The sequence below is a fragment of the Phyllobates terribilis genome, unplaced genomic scaffold (assembly GCF_046119375.1).
Source record: "Phyllobates terribilis strain yellow unplaced genomic scaffold, ASM4611937v1 Scaffold_5__5_contigs__length_657084704, whole genome shotgun sequence".
In the NCBI taxonomy this organism is placed as follows: domain Eukaryota; kingdom Metazoa; phylum Chordata; class Amphibia; order Anura; family Dendrobatidae; genus Phyllobates; species Phyllobates terribilis.
This window is the reverse complement of record NW_027362765.1, coordinates 414,065,918-414,083,077: the sequence shown is the minus strand read 5'-3', so window position 1 is coordinate 414,083,077 and position 17,160 is coordinate 414,065,918. Positions and strand designations below refer to the sequence as shown.

General features: G+C 44.3%; 1 protein-coding gene across 1 annotated transcript in view; it reads left to right on the top strand.

The window, feature by feature from the left end:
* LOC141273389 (disintegrin and metalloproteinase domain-containing protein 9-like) overlaps window positions 1-17,160 on the top strand; it is a 141,993-nt gene that overhangs the window by 89,132 nt on the left and 35,701 nt on the right. Inside the window, exons 10-12 of the mRNA XM_073685150.1 lie at window positions 13-97; window positions 172-296; window positions 2,510-2,681. Of these exons, the coding sequence (XP_073541251.1) occupies window positions 13-97; window positions 172-296; window positions 2,510-2,681 (382 nt within the window). The remainder of the gene's footprint in view (window positions 1-12; window positions 98-171; window positions 297-2,509; window positions 2,682-17,160) is intronic.

The following is a 17,160-nucleotide window of genomic DNA, read 5'->3' as shown; positions in this document are numbered from 1 at the left end:
TTGTACTTTCAGAGGGCGCGGTGTATACGGTAGTGTGATTGGTATGGCATTTGTTGGCACAGTGTGTTCACCAAGCATCGCCACCTCTATTAGTGCGGTAAGTAGAGTTTTTTTGTCTAGTTTTGTGGCTTTTTTTTTTTTGAGACGCTCATCATGGACTTGTCTGTGCAGTTCAGTCCCGGAGCCACCCCACAGTCTCATGCCACAGTGGTCGCTCATGAGCTTGGACACGTCCTTGGGATGAGCCACGATAATGATCGATGTTCGAACAACTATATAATGTTTGGTTCAGACAAGTAAGTATTCCTGGTGGAAGACATGAATCTATGTAATGTATTGTGGACACTGATTATCACTCTATCCTATTCTATTTCCTTTTTTTTTTTCATTTTTTTGCTCTTTACTTCGGATCTGTCCCACACCTGACGTGTCTGTTTTAATAAATCTTTGCATTCCTCATAAAATTATTCATTTTTTTAAACTTTGTTTTCTGCTATCCCTGTATTATTCCCCCTTCAAATATTATTTTGTAGTAATTGACAACAGGGTGTTAACATTTCCTTTGTCAATGAGTCATATCCATACACTAGTTGGCAAATCCCTCACTGATTGGACAGTGTCATAATGTGCTGGGATACTCCCCATTGACAAGTGGAATGGTGATACCCAAATGCCATATTTTTCATGCATTTCCAAGAGGAATAACAGAGACCGACAAAATGCAAGCAAAGTTCTAAGCTAAGATTGTTCTTTAATAGAAGTATGTACATGTCAAGGGAGCGACCAAGACTTCTGCAAATCCTTGATGGCGCAGACCATTTTAATTTTTGTGCTTCCCTTCTTTCTACTTTTTCTTTCAAGGGCCAAAACTTTTTATTTTTTCATCGACGTAGCTTTATTTTTGCCTGAGGAGTTATAGTTTTGATTGACACCCCTCACTTTATCATGAAATATTCAGAAAAAAAAATCCAAGTGAGATGAAATGGTGAAAAAAAATGGATGAAAAATCCACTGTGTATATCCAACATTGGGAACAAGATTTCACAAAATCTCATTAACATGCCTCAGAGAAAATCCACAGCATAAGTTGACCGGCTCTGCAGATTTGAAATCCGCTGCCTGACAATTATGGGTGGGATTTTTATTGCCAATTTCACCATTTGTAGTGCAGAGAGAAAACTGCAGTAAATCCCCAGCATTTCCAAAGCCAAATCTGCAGAAGATAATTCCCATGTGAACTACATTCACATATCCAAAACCAAAAAAATGATCCGGAGCATAAGTTGGTATACGTGCAATGTGCAGGAGCATGTTCACACTGTGGCTATTTAATAGACAAGAAAAAAATAAAATGAGCATATACCCTGTAGTAAGTGAATAGTAATAGTGCATGTAAATAACATAGGGTTCTTAGTTAACACTATTTTGATCAAAAAAAGCGTAAAAGCCATTCTACCACGACAAGGTGACCCTCTTCGGGATGGTCCTATCTCTAGTATTAAAACCTCACCTTGTGTCAGCTGACCTCAATATAGATGGGGGCAGAGAAATTTTTTTCTTGGGTTTTGCCTGTTAAATGAGTTACATGGCCGAGTGCCATCTGAATATCGGATGCAAATCATGCATGCAGGAAAAATCGGTCATGTGCTTGGCCCAATAAAATAGATCCGAGTGCGATCCAATGTTTTGTCGGATTGCACTCGGATTAAAAATGCAGTCATGTGCACGAGCCCTAAAAGCGAGTTGTTTTTCTCCCATGTATCATCCATATTGCCTCCATTTACATTCTTTTATTTTAGCATCTATTTAAAAAAACGGAGAGACAGAAAACTATCTGAACTTTTTTTTCCATTGACACTTAGCAATAGATGAGTTAAAAACAGATGGAAAACTAATTTAATATGGATTTCTCCTATATTTTTTTTTATCCTTTTGTGATGTATAGATGTGAATGGTCGAGTCTGATTTGCAAAAACTGATTGGAATAGGGTATGCAGTCGGACGGAACAAACAGACATCTCCGTTATAAAAATGGAAGTATGAATGGCTCCAATAAACTCTGTCAGTCAGGGTATGTTCACACTAACATATGTTCGGTTCAAGTGATGTCTGTGTGAAAAACTGACCTCATACAGACAGCACTCAGACCAATGTTATTCAATGGGGCAGTTCAGATGACCATTTTTTTTGCACAGACTGAATGTCCGCAGCATGCACTTAGTGTCGTCTGTATTTTGGATGAGATTTACCTTTTTAAATTTATGGATGCACAAAAAAGTATCAGATCCCATACAGATCAACCATATTGCATCCGATTTTTAAAGAAACATTGCAACTCTTAACATAGGAAAAACGATTTGGTCTTTTAAATTTTATTAACTGCTAATAAATGTGGATGCTGCTTTGGTCGCATCCTTATAAAAACTTTTCAGAAATAAAACATGCAAATTGCCTTGGATATATATTTTAATCCAGCTTCATTTTTCTCCTGACATTGAATCGTTCTCAGTAATGCACAGACATTTAGTACCTGCAGTGCCAATGACTTTGAAGCACTAATCTTAAGAGGTCAAGGGACGTGTCTGAAAAACCCACCAGATCCAAACCAGGTCCTCAGTATACCGGTGTGTGGTAACAATGTGGTCGATCGCGGGGAAGAGTGTGACTGCGGATCCCCAGTGGTAATATATATTTATATATATATTTTACATTAATTTATTATTTTTACATATCAAAGGGTGGCTGTAGATTAAAAATGTACAGTCACATTTATATATTGGCGGTGGAGGGTCACATTTATCTGCTTCATTTTTTATAACATCATTGCCTGTTCATCTCATTGCATTTTATCTATTTAAATTCAGAATCACTAAGATATATCATCACTTTTTGATTGGCAGTTGTCAGAACTCTGGAACCACTACCACTGATTCTGACAATGAAGGAGCTGCAGCTCCCATCTGTGCTGCAGCACCTTTAATGTCTTTCCTTGCACAGCTCTATTCAAGCAAATGGGGCTAGTTACTGTTCCTGGAAGAGCCAACTTGCTGGGGGTGCTGCTACTATGCAAGGGGTAGTCAGTGCTACAGCCCCTTTACTCTAAGAGACAGTGGAGGTCCCAGAGAATATATTCTGATATGAGTTCTACACTGTGTTTTATATGGTGCCAGTTTCAAAGGTAACAGGAATACATGTAATTACTAATGTTGAGCCACCCCCGTAGTGTTCGAGTTCGGTTCGGTTCGTCGAACACCCTTGTGTTCGCCGAACTGTTCGTCGAACACCTTCGAACACCGTTAAAACCAATGGCAGGCAAACAAAAACACATAGAAACACATAGAAAACACCTTCAAAGGTTTCCAAAAGCTGACAAACTGCTCAGAAGACATAACTAACACATGGAAAAGTGACAAGTACATATAGTCATGCGAAAAGAAAAGAGGTGGAGGAGTAAAAGGAGGGGGAGACACAGATATAGGCATGTCATGCCCTTCTAAAATCCAAAAAGTGAGAAGCCGACACGGCCAGTCTGTTCCTGCCCGTGCCACCTCCGTGTCGCCGGGTTTGTGCCAGAGCCGCGGTGGACCCTGACGGCCAGCACCCCTCTCCCAATACTGGTGCCTGTCCGCTGGTGGGTCGAGCGAGCCCCCCTGTGGTGGAGGCAGGTCTAAGCTTTTTAATTTAAATTGTCTCTCTAATTTGAATGAATACACTTTAAATCCTTTTACAAGGATCTATTGGAGGGCAAGTCTCATGCCAGCAGACGCGTAATTCCAGCTCCAGTAGCGTCCACTAAAGCTGCTGCAGTTAAAAAGCTTTTATAAGGATCGAGCTCGGCGGTCCACCGCAAGGCGTCCTACCGCAAGTCCCAGCCCCTATGACTTGCGGTGCCTCCTGATGCTCTTCACTGAGTATCCCGGGGTCCCGAAGCATTTCCTTTGAAAAAATTAAGTGTCCAAACTACAGGTGGTGTAGCTTCCTTAACAGCTGGGATAATCTGCTGACTAGCAGACACTGCTACTAGGCACAAAGTATTTCCTGGGCTAGATGCAGTTAAAAATTTGTAATTAGATACTCTCGTTGGATGCTGAGAAAGCATTCCATAGAGTCTCCTGGCACGCCATATATTATTCTCTTAAAAAGCTTGGGGTAGGGGTCTAGGGGACCCTTTTATAGCCAAAATCACGGCCCTGTATCGCAATGCGTCACCTAGGCTGAAGATAAATGGAACTGTATCACCCCGAGGGCTCGGTTGCTGCAGAGGTATTGCACCTCACCCAGAGGTGTGATATCTCACTCTCAGATAAGGATGGAGTGTGGATCAGGACCCCGACACCTGCATGCATTACACCACATTGCCGTGGGGCAGGGCGACAAATATGCCCCTGAGATGGGAACGACAGTCCCTGTCCCTGGCTGGAGTGGGGGGAGGGAACACTGAGGAAGGGGAACCCTGTAGTGCAGGAGCAGGGAGGAAGCAGTTCCTGGGTGCATTGAGAAGGGAGTATAAAAGGTGGGCACCATCTTAGTTCAGTGCAGAGAAGTCTGAGCAGAAGTGACAGGGAGCTGGGGCTCTGCATGAGCTCTGCTCCGGAGGCGGGCCTAGTAACAGAGGCCCAGGCCTGGAAGAGGGAGAAGGAAGGAAGAGAAGCGGAGAAGGCTCCAGGAACGAGGAACGAAGGGATCCCAGGGGTGTGGACGGGCGAGTCGCCACCGCACGCCCGAATCCACCTGTGTGGAGGGGTCAGGCCAAAGGGGGAGACCGGTCCCCGAAACTAGTGGAGGCGGGAAACGCCCTCAGCTAGAAACCGGAGGCTGTGACATTTTATGTGGCGCAGCCCCTCGCTACACCCGCTAGGAGGGCTGCACATAGGGTCAGGGAAACTGGCGCCAAGTTTACCAAGAGGAGGCCCGAGGCAGCCGGACAGAAGGGTTGGTAAGAAAGGCCAGACAAAGGACACACAAAGGGGGTCCTGTGAAGCGCTCCAAAGTTATCTGGGAGTTGTCTGAGCCCCTCATCTGGTGAGCACAGTACGACGTGGGCAGCCGTTACCTGCAGAAGTGGTCTGGATAATAAGAACTGTGAGTAAAGGCCCTGCACCATCACCCCCATCCTCTGCATACACTGCCCTGAGGCTATACTCCTCCCGTGGGGAGTTATGCTATGCTCTGCTGCACCCACAATACCAGCCTCAGCGGTCTGCCCTGCAGCGGCGGTTCACTCTGACCGCAATCCACGGGTGGCGTAGTCGGACATTTAAACATCAAAACCACATAAATAGCTCCTCCACTGGTTTGACTGCCCGGAGCCACGGAACCGGGTCGCCTCCACGGAGACTACAACCACCAGCATCCACCAAAAAGGGTCCGGCTCCGGATGTCCCAAGGCCCAGGGGGCGCGTCAGAACATTTTCATCACCTTTCATAATCACCAATGGGACAAGGCAGGGATGTCCTCTGTCCCCTCTCTTATACATCCTAGTGATGGAGCACCTGCTCTCATCAATTCGCCATAACCCCAATATTAGGTGGATTGAGGTGGGAGGCACCGAGTACAAGTGCTCTCTATTTGCTGATGAGGTCCTAGTATATATCACTCAATCACATATATCCATCCCTGCTGTTATGGCTGAAATAGATCACTTTGTTACATGGTCAAATTTTAAAATCAATACAGCGAAGTCTGAGGCCCTCGATGTCTCCCTCCCCAAATCCATACAGGATTCCATCCAGTCCAACTTTCCCTTTGCCTGGCCCTCACAGGGTATCAAATTCTTAGGAATTCATATTCATAGAGACCTCTCCCGTCTATGTTATCTTAATTTTGGGCCCTTTATTGAACAACTCCATACAGACCACGGTTGGCAAGTTAGAACTGTAAGATTCACTACGTGAACCACTGGTGTTTTGTGGAAAAGCACATGTACACTGTGTTCCAAATTATTATGCAAAAAGTGTTTAGGAGTGATAAGGGAAGAATTTGTTTGTTTGTCAGTTAAACTCATTGATGGTGATGTGTGTCAGGGCTCTTTATATCACTGTAAGCAATTGCAGACACCTGTGCTAATTAGTTTGGCAGGTGTGTCCAATGAACGGCAAGACTACTTAAGATGGCTGTCCCACATTATTAAGCAGCCTACATTTTCTGCCAAAATGGGAAAGAAAAAGGATGTGTCAGCTGCTGAGAAGCAACAAATTGTGGAGTGTTTAGGTCAAGGCATGAATACAATCAACATTGTGCGATGATCAGGATGAAGTGTCTTGGCAATCAAGAAGTATGTAGCTGATTCACAGTACACACGTGTGCATGCTGATAAGGGCAAATTGAGGACTCTTTCCTACAGGCAATTACGTCAGGTTAAAAGAGCCTTGTCATAGCAGCAAACAAGTTTTTGAAGCTGCTGGTGCCTCCAACGTCCCCCGAACAACAAGATGCAGGGTCCTTCAGAGGTTTGCAGCTGTGCGTACGCCATCCTGTCGACCTCCTCTATCCACTGGACACAAGCAGAAACGGCTCCAGTGGGCCAAACAATACATGAAGACTGACTTCAAAACTGTTTTGTTCATGGATGAGTGCCGTGCAACGCTCGATGGCCCAGATGGATGGAGTGGAGGATGGCTGGTTGATGGACACCCCACGCAAACACGGCTACAGCGCCAACAAGGAGGAGGTGGAGTAATGTTTTGGGTTGGAATCATGGGGAGAGAGATTGTCGGCCCCTTCAGGATCCCTGAAGGGGTAAAGATGAACTCCATAATGTATGTGGAGTTTCTCAAACAGCACTTCCTGCCATGGTTCAAGAAGAAGAACCGTGTATTCCACAGCAACATCATTTTCATGCATGATAATGCACCGTCTCATGCTGCACATAACACATCTGCATCTCTGGCTGATATGGGCATAAAAGGGGACAAACTTATGGTGTGACCCCCATGCTCCCCTGACCTCTACCCCATTCAGAACCTCTGGAGCATTATCAAAAGGAGTGTCTATGATGGCGGGAGGCAGTTCACATCTAAGCAACAGCTCTGGCAGGGTATTCTGTCCTCATGCAAAACAATTGAAGCAGAAACCATCCAAAACCTGACAAATTCAATGGATGAGAGAGTTCAGAAGCTCCTTTCGAACAAGGGGTCCTATGTGCAAATGTAACATAACCTAGAATAAAGTTTTGAGTTGAAAACTGTTTGATTTCAGTTTGTAATAACCTGCTAATGCTTATAATTTCAAAAATGACCATTTTTTTGGTCTTTATTAAAATGAAAAGGTTGATCGAAGAGTGTGGGGGATCTAAGAGTGTGGCAACCCAGTAGTCAGGATTACTTCGAATTCTGACAATCTGAGGGTCATGTTGCAGGTAGTGCAGCAAGAAGGCACGTATGTGTCTTGCGCATCTCGGAGCCCCAAAATTATTTTCCAGGCTAGATGCAGCTAAAAATTATTATTAATTTTAAATCTGGTGGAGCTTAGTATAGATGGCCTAATAGAATCAGTACTGCACACTGCTACAAAGCCCAAATAATTTTCCAGCCAAGATACAGATAAACATGATTAGTAATTTGAAAGCTTAAAACGGTTGGTGAGGTGATTTTAACCAATCATCAAGCTTTTACTCTCCCCAGGATGACACAGGGGTAGAAAAGTCGTTTCGGATCCATGATTTGTTCATCTTTATGAACGTGAGTCTGTCTACATTATCAGTGGAGAGCCACGTGCTCTTATCTGTCAGCACACCACCAGCAGCGCTGAACACACGTTCAGACAGAACGCTGGCTGCGGGGCATGACAAGATCTCCAAGGCATAAGTGGCGAGCTCCGGCCATTTATCCAGATTGGAAGCCCAAAAAGAGCAAGGGTCCAGTGACACAGTCATGGCTTCAATGTTTACTTGGAGATACTCCTGTACCATCGTCTCTAGGCGTTGACTATGTGTCAGACTTCTTGTCTCCTGTGGCCTTGCAAAGGATGGGCTAAAAAAGTGGTGAAATGATTCCGCAAAATTGATGTTACCAGCAGATACTGTGTTCCTGTTACGATTTGAGTGCTGAACACTCGACGGTCCCATGGTTGGCAAGTTGGAAATGTGAGATTCACTACGTGCACCACTGGTGTTTTGTGGAAAAGCACATGTAAGATTCTGCAACAGTCTCTGCTGATACTCCTGCATGCGTGCATCTCTTTCTATGGCAGGAATAATTTCTGCAAATTTACTTTTGTACCGGGGCTCTAACAGTGTGGCAACCCAGTAGTCAGGATTATTTCTAATTCTCACAATTCGAGGGTCATATTGCAGGTAGTGCAGCAAGAAGGCACTCATGTGTCTTGCGCATCCAGGAGCACCAAGTCCCTGTTGTGTTGGTGGCGAGGTAACAATCATGCTTCCTTCCTCTGTCCTCTCCCCCCAACCTCGCACAACAGAAATGTGATCAAGGTCTCCCTCATCTGATGAGTCTTCCATCAGTTCGTCCTCCACTTCTTCCTGGGCTCCTGCACCTTCCTCAATAGTTTGGCTGCTACCATGCGCCCTGGTAAAACCATCTCCCCCACCCTCACATGCCTGCCGCCTTGGTGCTGCCGACCGTCTGGACCTTGCAGATGTTAGCCCTTCCGCATACAACTCCTCCTCCTCTCCTTCCTCCACCTCCTCTTGTGCCACCCCCTGACTCCGAATTCTGTTTAACATGTGCTCCAACATGTAAATCACCGGAATAGTTATGCTGATAATGGCATCGTCAGCACTAAACATCTTTGTCGCCATTTCAAAACTGTGCAGAAGGGTGCATAGGTCCCTGATCTGAGACCACTCCTCCAGCGTGATTTGCCCCACCTCTGGATCTCGTTGGCCCAGGCTATACGTCAGAACGTATTGCACCAGGGCTTGTCGGTGCTGCCACAGTCGCTGCAACATGTGCAGAGTTGAATTCCACCGGGTAGGCACATCGCATTTTAGCCGGTGAAGTGGCAGGCCCAACGACTTCTGTAGAGATGTAAGTCGCTGAGCTGCGGGATGCGAACGGCGGAAGTGAGCACACAGCAACCGTGCCCTCTGCAGAAGGCCATCTAGTCCGGGATAGTGGGCTAAAAATTGCTGGACAACCAGGTTCAACACGTGAGCCATACAAGGCACCTGTGTGACATTGCCCTGGCGAAGGGCCGCACCCAGGTTTGCAGCATTGTCGCACACGACCTTCCCTGTTTTCAGGTCCAGTGGAGACAACCATTCATGAAATTGGTTCTCCAGAGCTGACCACAACTCCTCAGCTGTGTGACTCACATTTCCCAGACATTTCAAAGTAAAAACCACCTGATGACGTTGAGCCCTACTGCCAGCATAGTAAGGAGGTGTGCAGGATCCCTTCTGCGCAGTTAGAAAGCTTGTGGCATGACCAGACAGACTTTGGGTGCAGGTGGAGGACCGAGAGGAGGTTGAGGAGGCAGAAGCAGTGGAGGAACTTTGAGATAAAGAGGATTGACGCACAACTCGTGGGGACGGCAAGACTTGGACAGCAGCCCCTTGTCCTCCTGTCACCATAGTTACCCAGTGCCCAGTCAGCGACATGTAACGCCCCTGTCCATGCCTACTCGTCCAAGTGTCTGTTGTGAAATGCACCCTGTCACACACAGAGTTTCTCAAAGAAGCGGTGATGTTGTGTGCGACATGCTGGTGGAGCGCAGGCACACCTTTCTTTGAGAAGTAGTGCCGACTGGGCATCTGATACTGGGCACTGCGACGGACATAAGGTCTCGGAAATCCTCTGTGTCCACCAGGCGAAAAGGCAGTATTTCTGTAGCCAAGAGCTTGCAGATGGTGAAATTCAACCTCTTAGCTTTCTCATGGCTAGGAGGAAATGGTCTTTTACTTGTCCACATCTGAGGGACCGAGGGCTGGCTGTTGTGCTTAGACGGGGTTGATAAGGGTGTCCCCGGCAAACTGCCGGTCTGTGAGGAAGATGCAGGCGGACATGTTAGGCTGCCTTGATCCAAAGGTGGTGCTATCGATGTCGGACAGCGCTCAACACCAGCTGGTGTTACCTCCTCCAAAGAAAATGATGACCTGCCAATCACGCTGGCTGTTGCGGGTAAAGAGGTGGCAGGTCTGCATCCCAAAACAGGTGTGACTGCTGTCCCCCTAGTCACAGAGGATGAAGAGGTCGCAGATGCACAAGATGGGGCAGATGGTGGTTGGCCCGGCCGGCTAGGCCGCACTGTAGCACATTGAGCTTCCCACTGCAACTTATGCTTCATGTCCATGTGCCGGTTCATGCATGAAGTACTCAAACTATGTATTTTTTGGCCTCTACTTAGATTTTGTTGACAAATGTTACAGATAACACGAGTTGGGTCATCTTTATCGATCTGAAAAAATGCCCAGGCTATGCAAGGCTTAGCACCCATGCGACCTGAAGAGCCACCACGACTTGTGGTGAGAGGCAGAGTTGTGTTTGAGGATGCAGTTGTTGACGTGCTTCCAGTACTACGTCTCTGTCCAGGAAGGCGCAACCTGACCTCGTCGTCACTAGCATCCTCCTCCACCTCCTCTGGTGACCTCATCTCTTGGCTGACTGTGGGTTGACAGTAAGTGGGATCTCCAACCTCATCATCATCACCCTGTGTGTTATCACACCCGTCGTCCTCAGAGCCAACCTGTTCCTGCCCTGACAAAAAACTAAAGTTGTCGCTCCAATCACATATTTGAGTCTCATCATCGTCTTCCTCATTGTCTCCACCAACAGGAGTTACAGTTTGGGAATGAGGGTCTACATTATGTTCAGAACCTTCTGCGTCTGGTCCTGGATCCGACTCATAAAGATTCTGGGCATCAGTGCAGATCATTTCCTCGTCTGGATTCACAGAAGCGCTGGAGCTGACCTCTGATTCCCAGGCTATAGTATGAGTAAACAGCTCTGCAGACTCAACCATCTGTTCTACCTCATACTCAGACGGGCAGCTGGAGATTTGGGAGCTGTGAGGAAGCAAGTGCGATTGGGGTGACACCTCTGAGGACTGCAGTATTTGTGATGTTGAAGTTGATGTGGAGGAAAGCCCACTTAAAGGAGCACTTGATATCCGTTGAAGCACCTGCTGTTTTTGTGCCTCATCTGGAATTTGTAGCGATTGGTGTGGCCGTAAGAAAGGGATCTTATCACATTGTCCGCTAAAAGAAGTAGACATTTTAGTTTGGCTGGAAGATGGTCTTTCTTCTGCAGATGTTACTGTTGCTTTAACACCTACCCCACGGACACAACCTTTTTTCCCCTTCCCAACACGCCTATTCCCCTTTCCACCAGCAGCAGGCCTTTTTCCACTCATTTTGGTGGTTAACTAATTCACAACTCTGGAGTTGTTTGCACAAAAAAACAATGGATGGGAACCGAGCAGAGTTGAGTGGCCAAACTGTGGTATTAGGCCAAAACTATCGTCTGGGTTAGATGCAGAAAAAAATTATATTCAATTTGCAACCTGATGGAGGTCAGTATAGATGGACTAATAGAACAAGTCCCACACACTGCTAGAAGCCCAAATATTTTTTCAAAACTAGATGCAGATAAAAATTATTTTGAATTTGCAACCTGATGGAGGTCAGTATAGATGGACTAATAGAACAAGTCCCACACACTGCTAGAAGGCCAAATATTTTTTCAGAGCTAGATGCAGAAAAAAAATATATTCAATTTGCAACCTGATGGAGGTCAGTATAGATGGACTAATAGACCAAGTCCCACACACTGCTAGAAGCCCAAATATTTTTTCAGAGCTAGATGCAGAAAAAAATTATGTTCAATTTGCAACCTGATGGAGGTCAGTATAGATGGACTAATAGACCAAGTCTCACACACTGCTAGAAGCCCAAATATTTTTTCAGAGCTAGATGCAGAAAAAAATTATATTCAATTTGCAACCTGATGGAGGTCAGTATAGATGGACTAATAGAACAAGTCCCACACACTGCTAGAAGCCCAAATATTTTTTCAGAGCTAGATGCAGATAAAAATTATTTTTAATTTGCAACCTGATGGAGGTCAGTATAGATGGACTAATAGAACAAGTCCCACACACTGCTAGAAGGCCAAATATTTTTTCAGAGCTAGATGCAGACAAAAAATTATTTTGAATTTGCAACCTGATGGAGGTCAGTATAGATGGACTAACAGACCAAGTCCCACACACTGCTAGAAGCCCAAATATTTTTTCAGAGCTAGATGCAAAAAAAAATTATATTCAATTTGCAACCTGATGGAGGCCAGTATAGATGGACTAATAGACCAAGTCCCACACACTGCTAGAAGCCCAAATATTTTTTCAGAGCTAGATGCAGAAAAAAATTATATTCAATTTGAAACCTGATAGAGGTCAGTATAGATGGACTAATAGACCAAGTCCCACACACTGCTAGAAGCCCAAATATTTTTTCAGAGCTAGATGCAGGTAAAAATTATTTTTAATTTGCAACCTGATGGAGGTCAGTATAGATGGACTAATAGACCAAGTCCCATACACTGCTAGAAGCCCAAATTTTTTTTCAGAGCTAGATGCAGATAAAAATTATTTTTAATTTGCAACCTGATGGAGGTCAGTATAGATGGACTAATAGAACAAGTCCCACACACTGCTAGAAGGCCAAATATTTTTTCAGAGCTAGATGCAGACAAAAAAATATTTTGAATTTGCAACCTGATGGAGGTCAGTATAGATGGACTAATAGACCAAGTCCCACACACTGCTAGAAGCCCAAATATTTTTTCAGAGCTAGATGCAGAAAAAAATTATGTTCAATTTGCAACCTGATGGAGGTCAGTATAGATGGACTAATAGAACAAGTCCCACACACTGCTAGAAGCCCAAATATTTTTTCAGAGCTAGATGCAGATAAAAATTATTTTTAATTTGCAACCTGATGGAGGTCAGTATAGATGGACTAATAGAATAAGTCCCACACCCTGCTAGAAGCCCAAATATTTTTTTCAGAGCTAGATGCAGATAAAAATTATTTTTAATTTGCAACCTGATGGAGGTCAGTATAGATGGACTAATAGAACAAGTCCCACACACTGCTAGAAGCACAAATATTTTTTCAGAGCTAGATGCAGACAAAAAAATATTTTGAATTTGCAACCTGATCGAGGTCAGTATAGATGGACTAATAGACCAAGTCCCACACACTGCTAGAAGCCCAAGTATTTTTTCAGAGCTAGATGCAGAAAAAAATTATATTCAATTTGCAACCTGATGGAGGTCAGTATAGATGGACTAATAGACCAAGTCCCACACACTGCTAGAAGCCCAAATATTTTTTCAGAGCTAGATGCAGAAAAAAATTATATTCAATTTGCAACCTGATGGAGGTCAGTATAGATGGACTAATAGACCAAGTCCCACACACTGCTAGAAGCCCAAATATTTTTTCAGAGCTAGATGCAGAAAAAAATTATATTTAATTTGCAACCTGATGGAGGTCAGTATAGATTGACTAATAGAACAAGACCCACACACTGCTAGAAGGCCAAATATTTTTTCAGAGCTAGATGCAGAAAAAAATTATATTCAATTTGCAACCTGATGGAGGTCAGTATAGATGGACTAATAGACCAAGTCCCACACACTGCTAGAAGCCCAAATATTTTTTCAGAGCTAGATGCAGAAAAAAATTATATTCAATTTGCAACCTGATGGAGGTCAGTATAGATGGACTAATAAAACAAGTCCCACACACTGCTAGAAGCCCAAATATTTTTTCAGAGCTAGATGCAGATAAAAATTATTTTTAATTTGCAACCTGATGGAGGTCAATATAGATGGACTAATAGAACAAGTCCCACACACTGCTAGAAGGCCAAATATTTTTTCAGAGCTAGATGCAGATAAAAATTATATTCAATTTGCAACCTGATGGAGGTCAGTGTAGATGGACTAATAGACCAAGTCCCACACACTGCTAGAAGCCCAAATATTTTTTCAGAGCTAGATGCAGAAAAAAATTATATTCAATTTGCAACCTGATGGAGGTCAGTATAGATGGACTAATAGACCAAGTCCCACACACTGCTAGAAGCCCAAATATGTTTTCAGAGCTAGATGCAGATAAAAATGATTTTAAATTTGCAACCTGATGGAGGTCAGTATAGATCAGGGGTCTCAAACACGCGGCCCGCGGGCCGCATGCGGCCCCTGAGGCTGCTTTATGCGGCCCGCAGGCACAGACCCCTTGACGATCCCGACCTGGTCCATGAGGAGCCGCCGACAGCAGCGCTGAATTGCCGCACAGAGACTGTTTCCCAGCACTGCATTTCCAATGCCAGCCGCCGGCCAATCAGAGGCCAGCAGCTGATATCTGCGTGTCGGCGCAGCGAGTATGACGTCATTGCCATATGCAGATGTCAGCTGCTGGCCTCTGATTGGCCGGCGGCTGACATTGAAAATGCTGTGCTGGGAGACAGTCTCTGTGCGGCAATGCAGCGCTGCTGTCGGCGGCTCCTCCTGGACCAGGTCGGGATCGTCAAGGAGTCGGACTCTGTGGTGCCTGCGGGCCACATCTGCAGGAAGGCCGCCGAGGGAACGGAGGACAGGTGAGAATCATCTTTTTTTTTTTTTTATGTGTGTGAAGAACAGCACAGGGGGCACATAGCCACAAGAGGGGACCTGGATGGGGCACATAGCCACAAGAGGGGACCTGGATGGGGCACATAGCCACAAGAGGGGACCTGGATGGGGCACATAGCCACAAGATGGGGACCTGGATGGGGCACATAGCCACAAGATGGGGACCTGGATGGGGCACATAGCCACAAGATGGGGACCTGGATGAGGCACATAGCCACAGGATGGGGACCTGGATGGGGCACATTAGTACAAGATGGGGACTTGGATGGGGAACATTACTACAAGATGTTTGCCATTATTACTATATGATGCTAATTGTAAGACAATATTACTGTATGTGGCCAATTGGGGGAAACAAAATTGTAAAAATCAAAAAAATAAAAATAAAGCCTGAAAAAATATTGGGCACTAAAAATGCTGTTTTATATGTAAACTAAAGTAAACACAAAAAAGTGCACGTTTATTATCGCCACATCCATAACGACCCAAGCCATAAAAAAATAAACACGGAAAAAATGTTCAAAAGGTGTATACAAAAAAAAATGGTATCACTAAAAATGTCACATTGAACAAAGAATGCGGCCCCCCAAATTCAAATTTTTTCCATGTGCGGCCCATATACCCAGCCGAGTTTGAGACCCCTGGTATAGATGGACTAATAGAACAAGTACCACACACTGCTAGAAGGCCAAATATTTTTTCAGAGCTAGATGCAGAAAAAAATTATATTCAATTTGCAACCTGATGGAGGTCAGTATAGATGGACTAATAGAACAAGTCCCACACACTGCTAGAAGCCCAAATATTTTTTCAGAGCTAGATGCAGACAAAAAATTATTTTGAATTTGCAACCTGATGGAGGTCAGTATAGATGGACTAATAGACCAAGTCCCACACACTGCTAGAAGCCCAAATATTTTTTCAGAGCTAGATGCAGAAAAAAATTATATTCAATTTGCAACCTGATGGAAGTCAGCATAGATGGACTAATAGACCAAGTCCCACACACTGCTAGAAGCCCAAATATTTTTTCAGAGCTAGATGCAGAAAAAAATTATATTCAATTTGCAACCTGATGGAGGTCAGTATAGATGGACTAATAGAACAAGTCCCACACACTGCTAGAAGCCCAAATTTTTTTTCAGAGCTAGATGCAGAAAAAAATTATATTCAATTTGAAACCTGATGGAGGTCAGTATAGATGGACTAATAGACCAAGTCCCACACACTGCTAGAAGCCCAAATATTTTTTCAGAGCTAGATGCAGAAAAAAATTATATTCAATTTGCAATCTGATGGAGGTCAGTATAGATGGACTAATAGACCAAGTCCCACACACTGCTAGAAGGCCAAATATTTTTTCGGAGCTAGATGCAGAAAAAATTTATATTCAATTTGCAACCTGATGAAGGTCAGCATAGATGGACTAATAGACCAAGTTCCACACACTGCTAGAAGCCCAAATATTTTTTCAGAGCTAGATGCAGAAAAAAATTATATTCAATTTGCAACCTGATGGAGGTCAGTATAGATGGACTAATAGAACAAGTCCCACACACTGCTAGAAGCCCAAATATTTTTTCAGAGCTAGATGCAGACAAAAAATTATTTTGAATTTGCAACCTGATGGAGGTCAGTATAGATGGACTAATAGACCAAGTCCCACACACTGCTAGAAGGCCAAATATGTTTTCAGAGCTAGATGCAGATAAAAAATTATTTTGAATTTGCAACCTGATGGAGGTCAGTATAGATGGACTAATAGAACAAGTCCCACATACTGCTAGAAGCCCAAATATTTTTTCAGAGCTAGATGCAGAAAAAAATTATATTCAATTTGCAACCTGATGGAGGTCAGTATAGATGGACTAATAGAATGATGCTATGCCCAAAAGGTTTTACTTCACTAGGTGCAGTAAAAAAATTGGTATTCTATACACAGGTGGTATATCTTGCAACACAGATAGGCTACTCCACTGACTAACACACTCTGCAATAGGCCAAAAAGGATTAGCTTTGCTAGATTCAGCCAAACGCTGTGAAAAAATCTTGCACAGCACTGGCACAGACCTGCCTGGCAAAAACTGATAGGAACTGATGTAACCTAGTCCAGAAAAGGACTCCAATTACAATTAGTCTTTACTCCCACAACCTATCTATTTAAGAGCACAGACCTGCATGATAAAAGTCGTAGGAAATGCTGTAACCTAGTCCTTAAAAGGACTGCAATCACAACTATTCCCTACTCCCAAGCTATCTGTAGATTTGTGCGAAAATTGTCTTGAAATTAACAAGGTATAGCGCACACAGCAACAGCGGTGCCGTCTAACACGCAGCTGCAGCAGTGAGAAAATGGTGGCGACGGGGAAAATGGCTTGGTCTTATAGGGCAAGGACATGTGATATACACAGCCCATGACACATGCCCTTGCTTGTGTGAAAAAAAGCACTTCGCTCCGTGTGTGCGCTGCTGATAGGCTGACAGACTGCACCTCCCCACTGTAAATGCGGGAAAGAGAAAAAAAAATGGAGATCTTCATTATTTCTGCAGAGATCCATCCC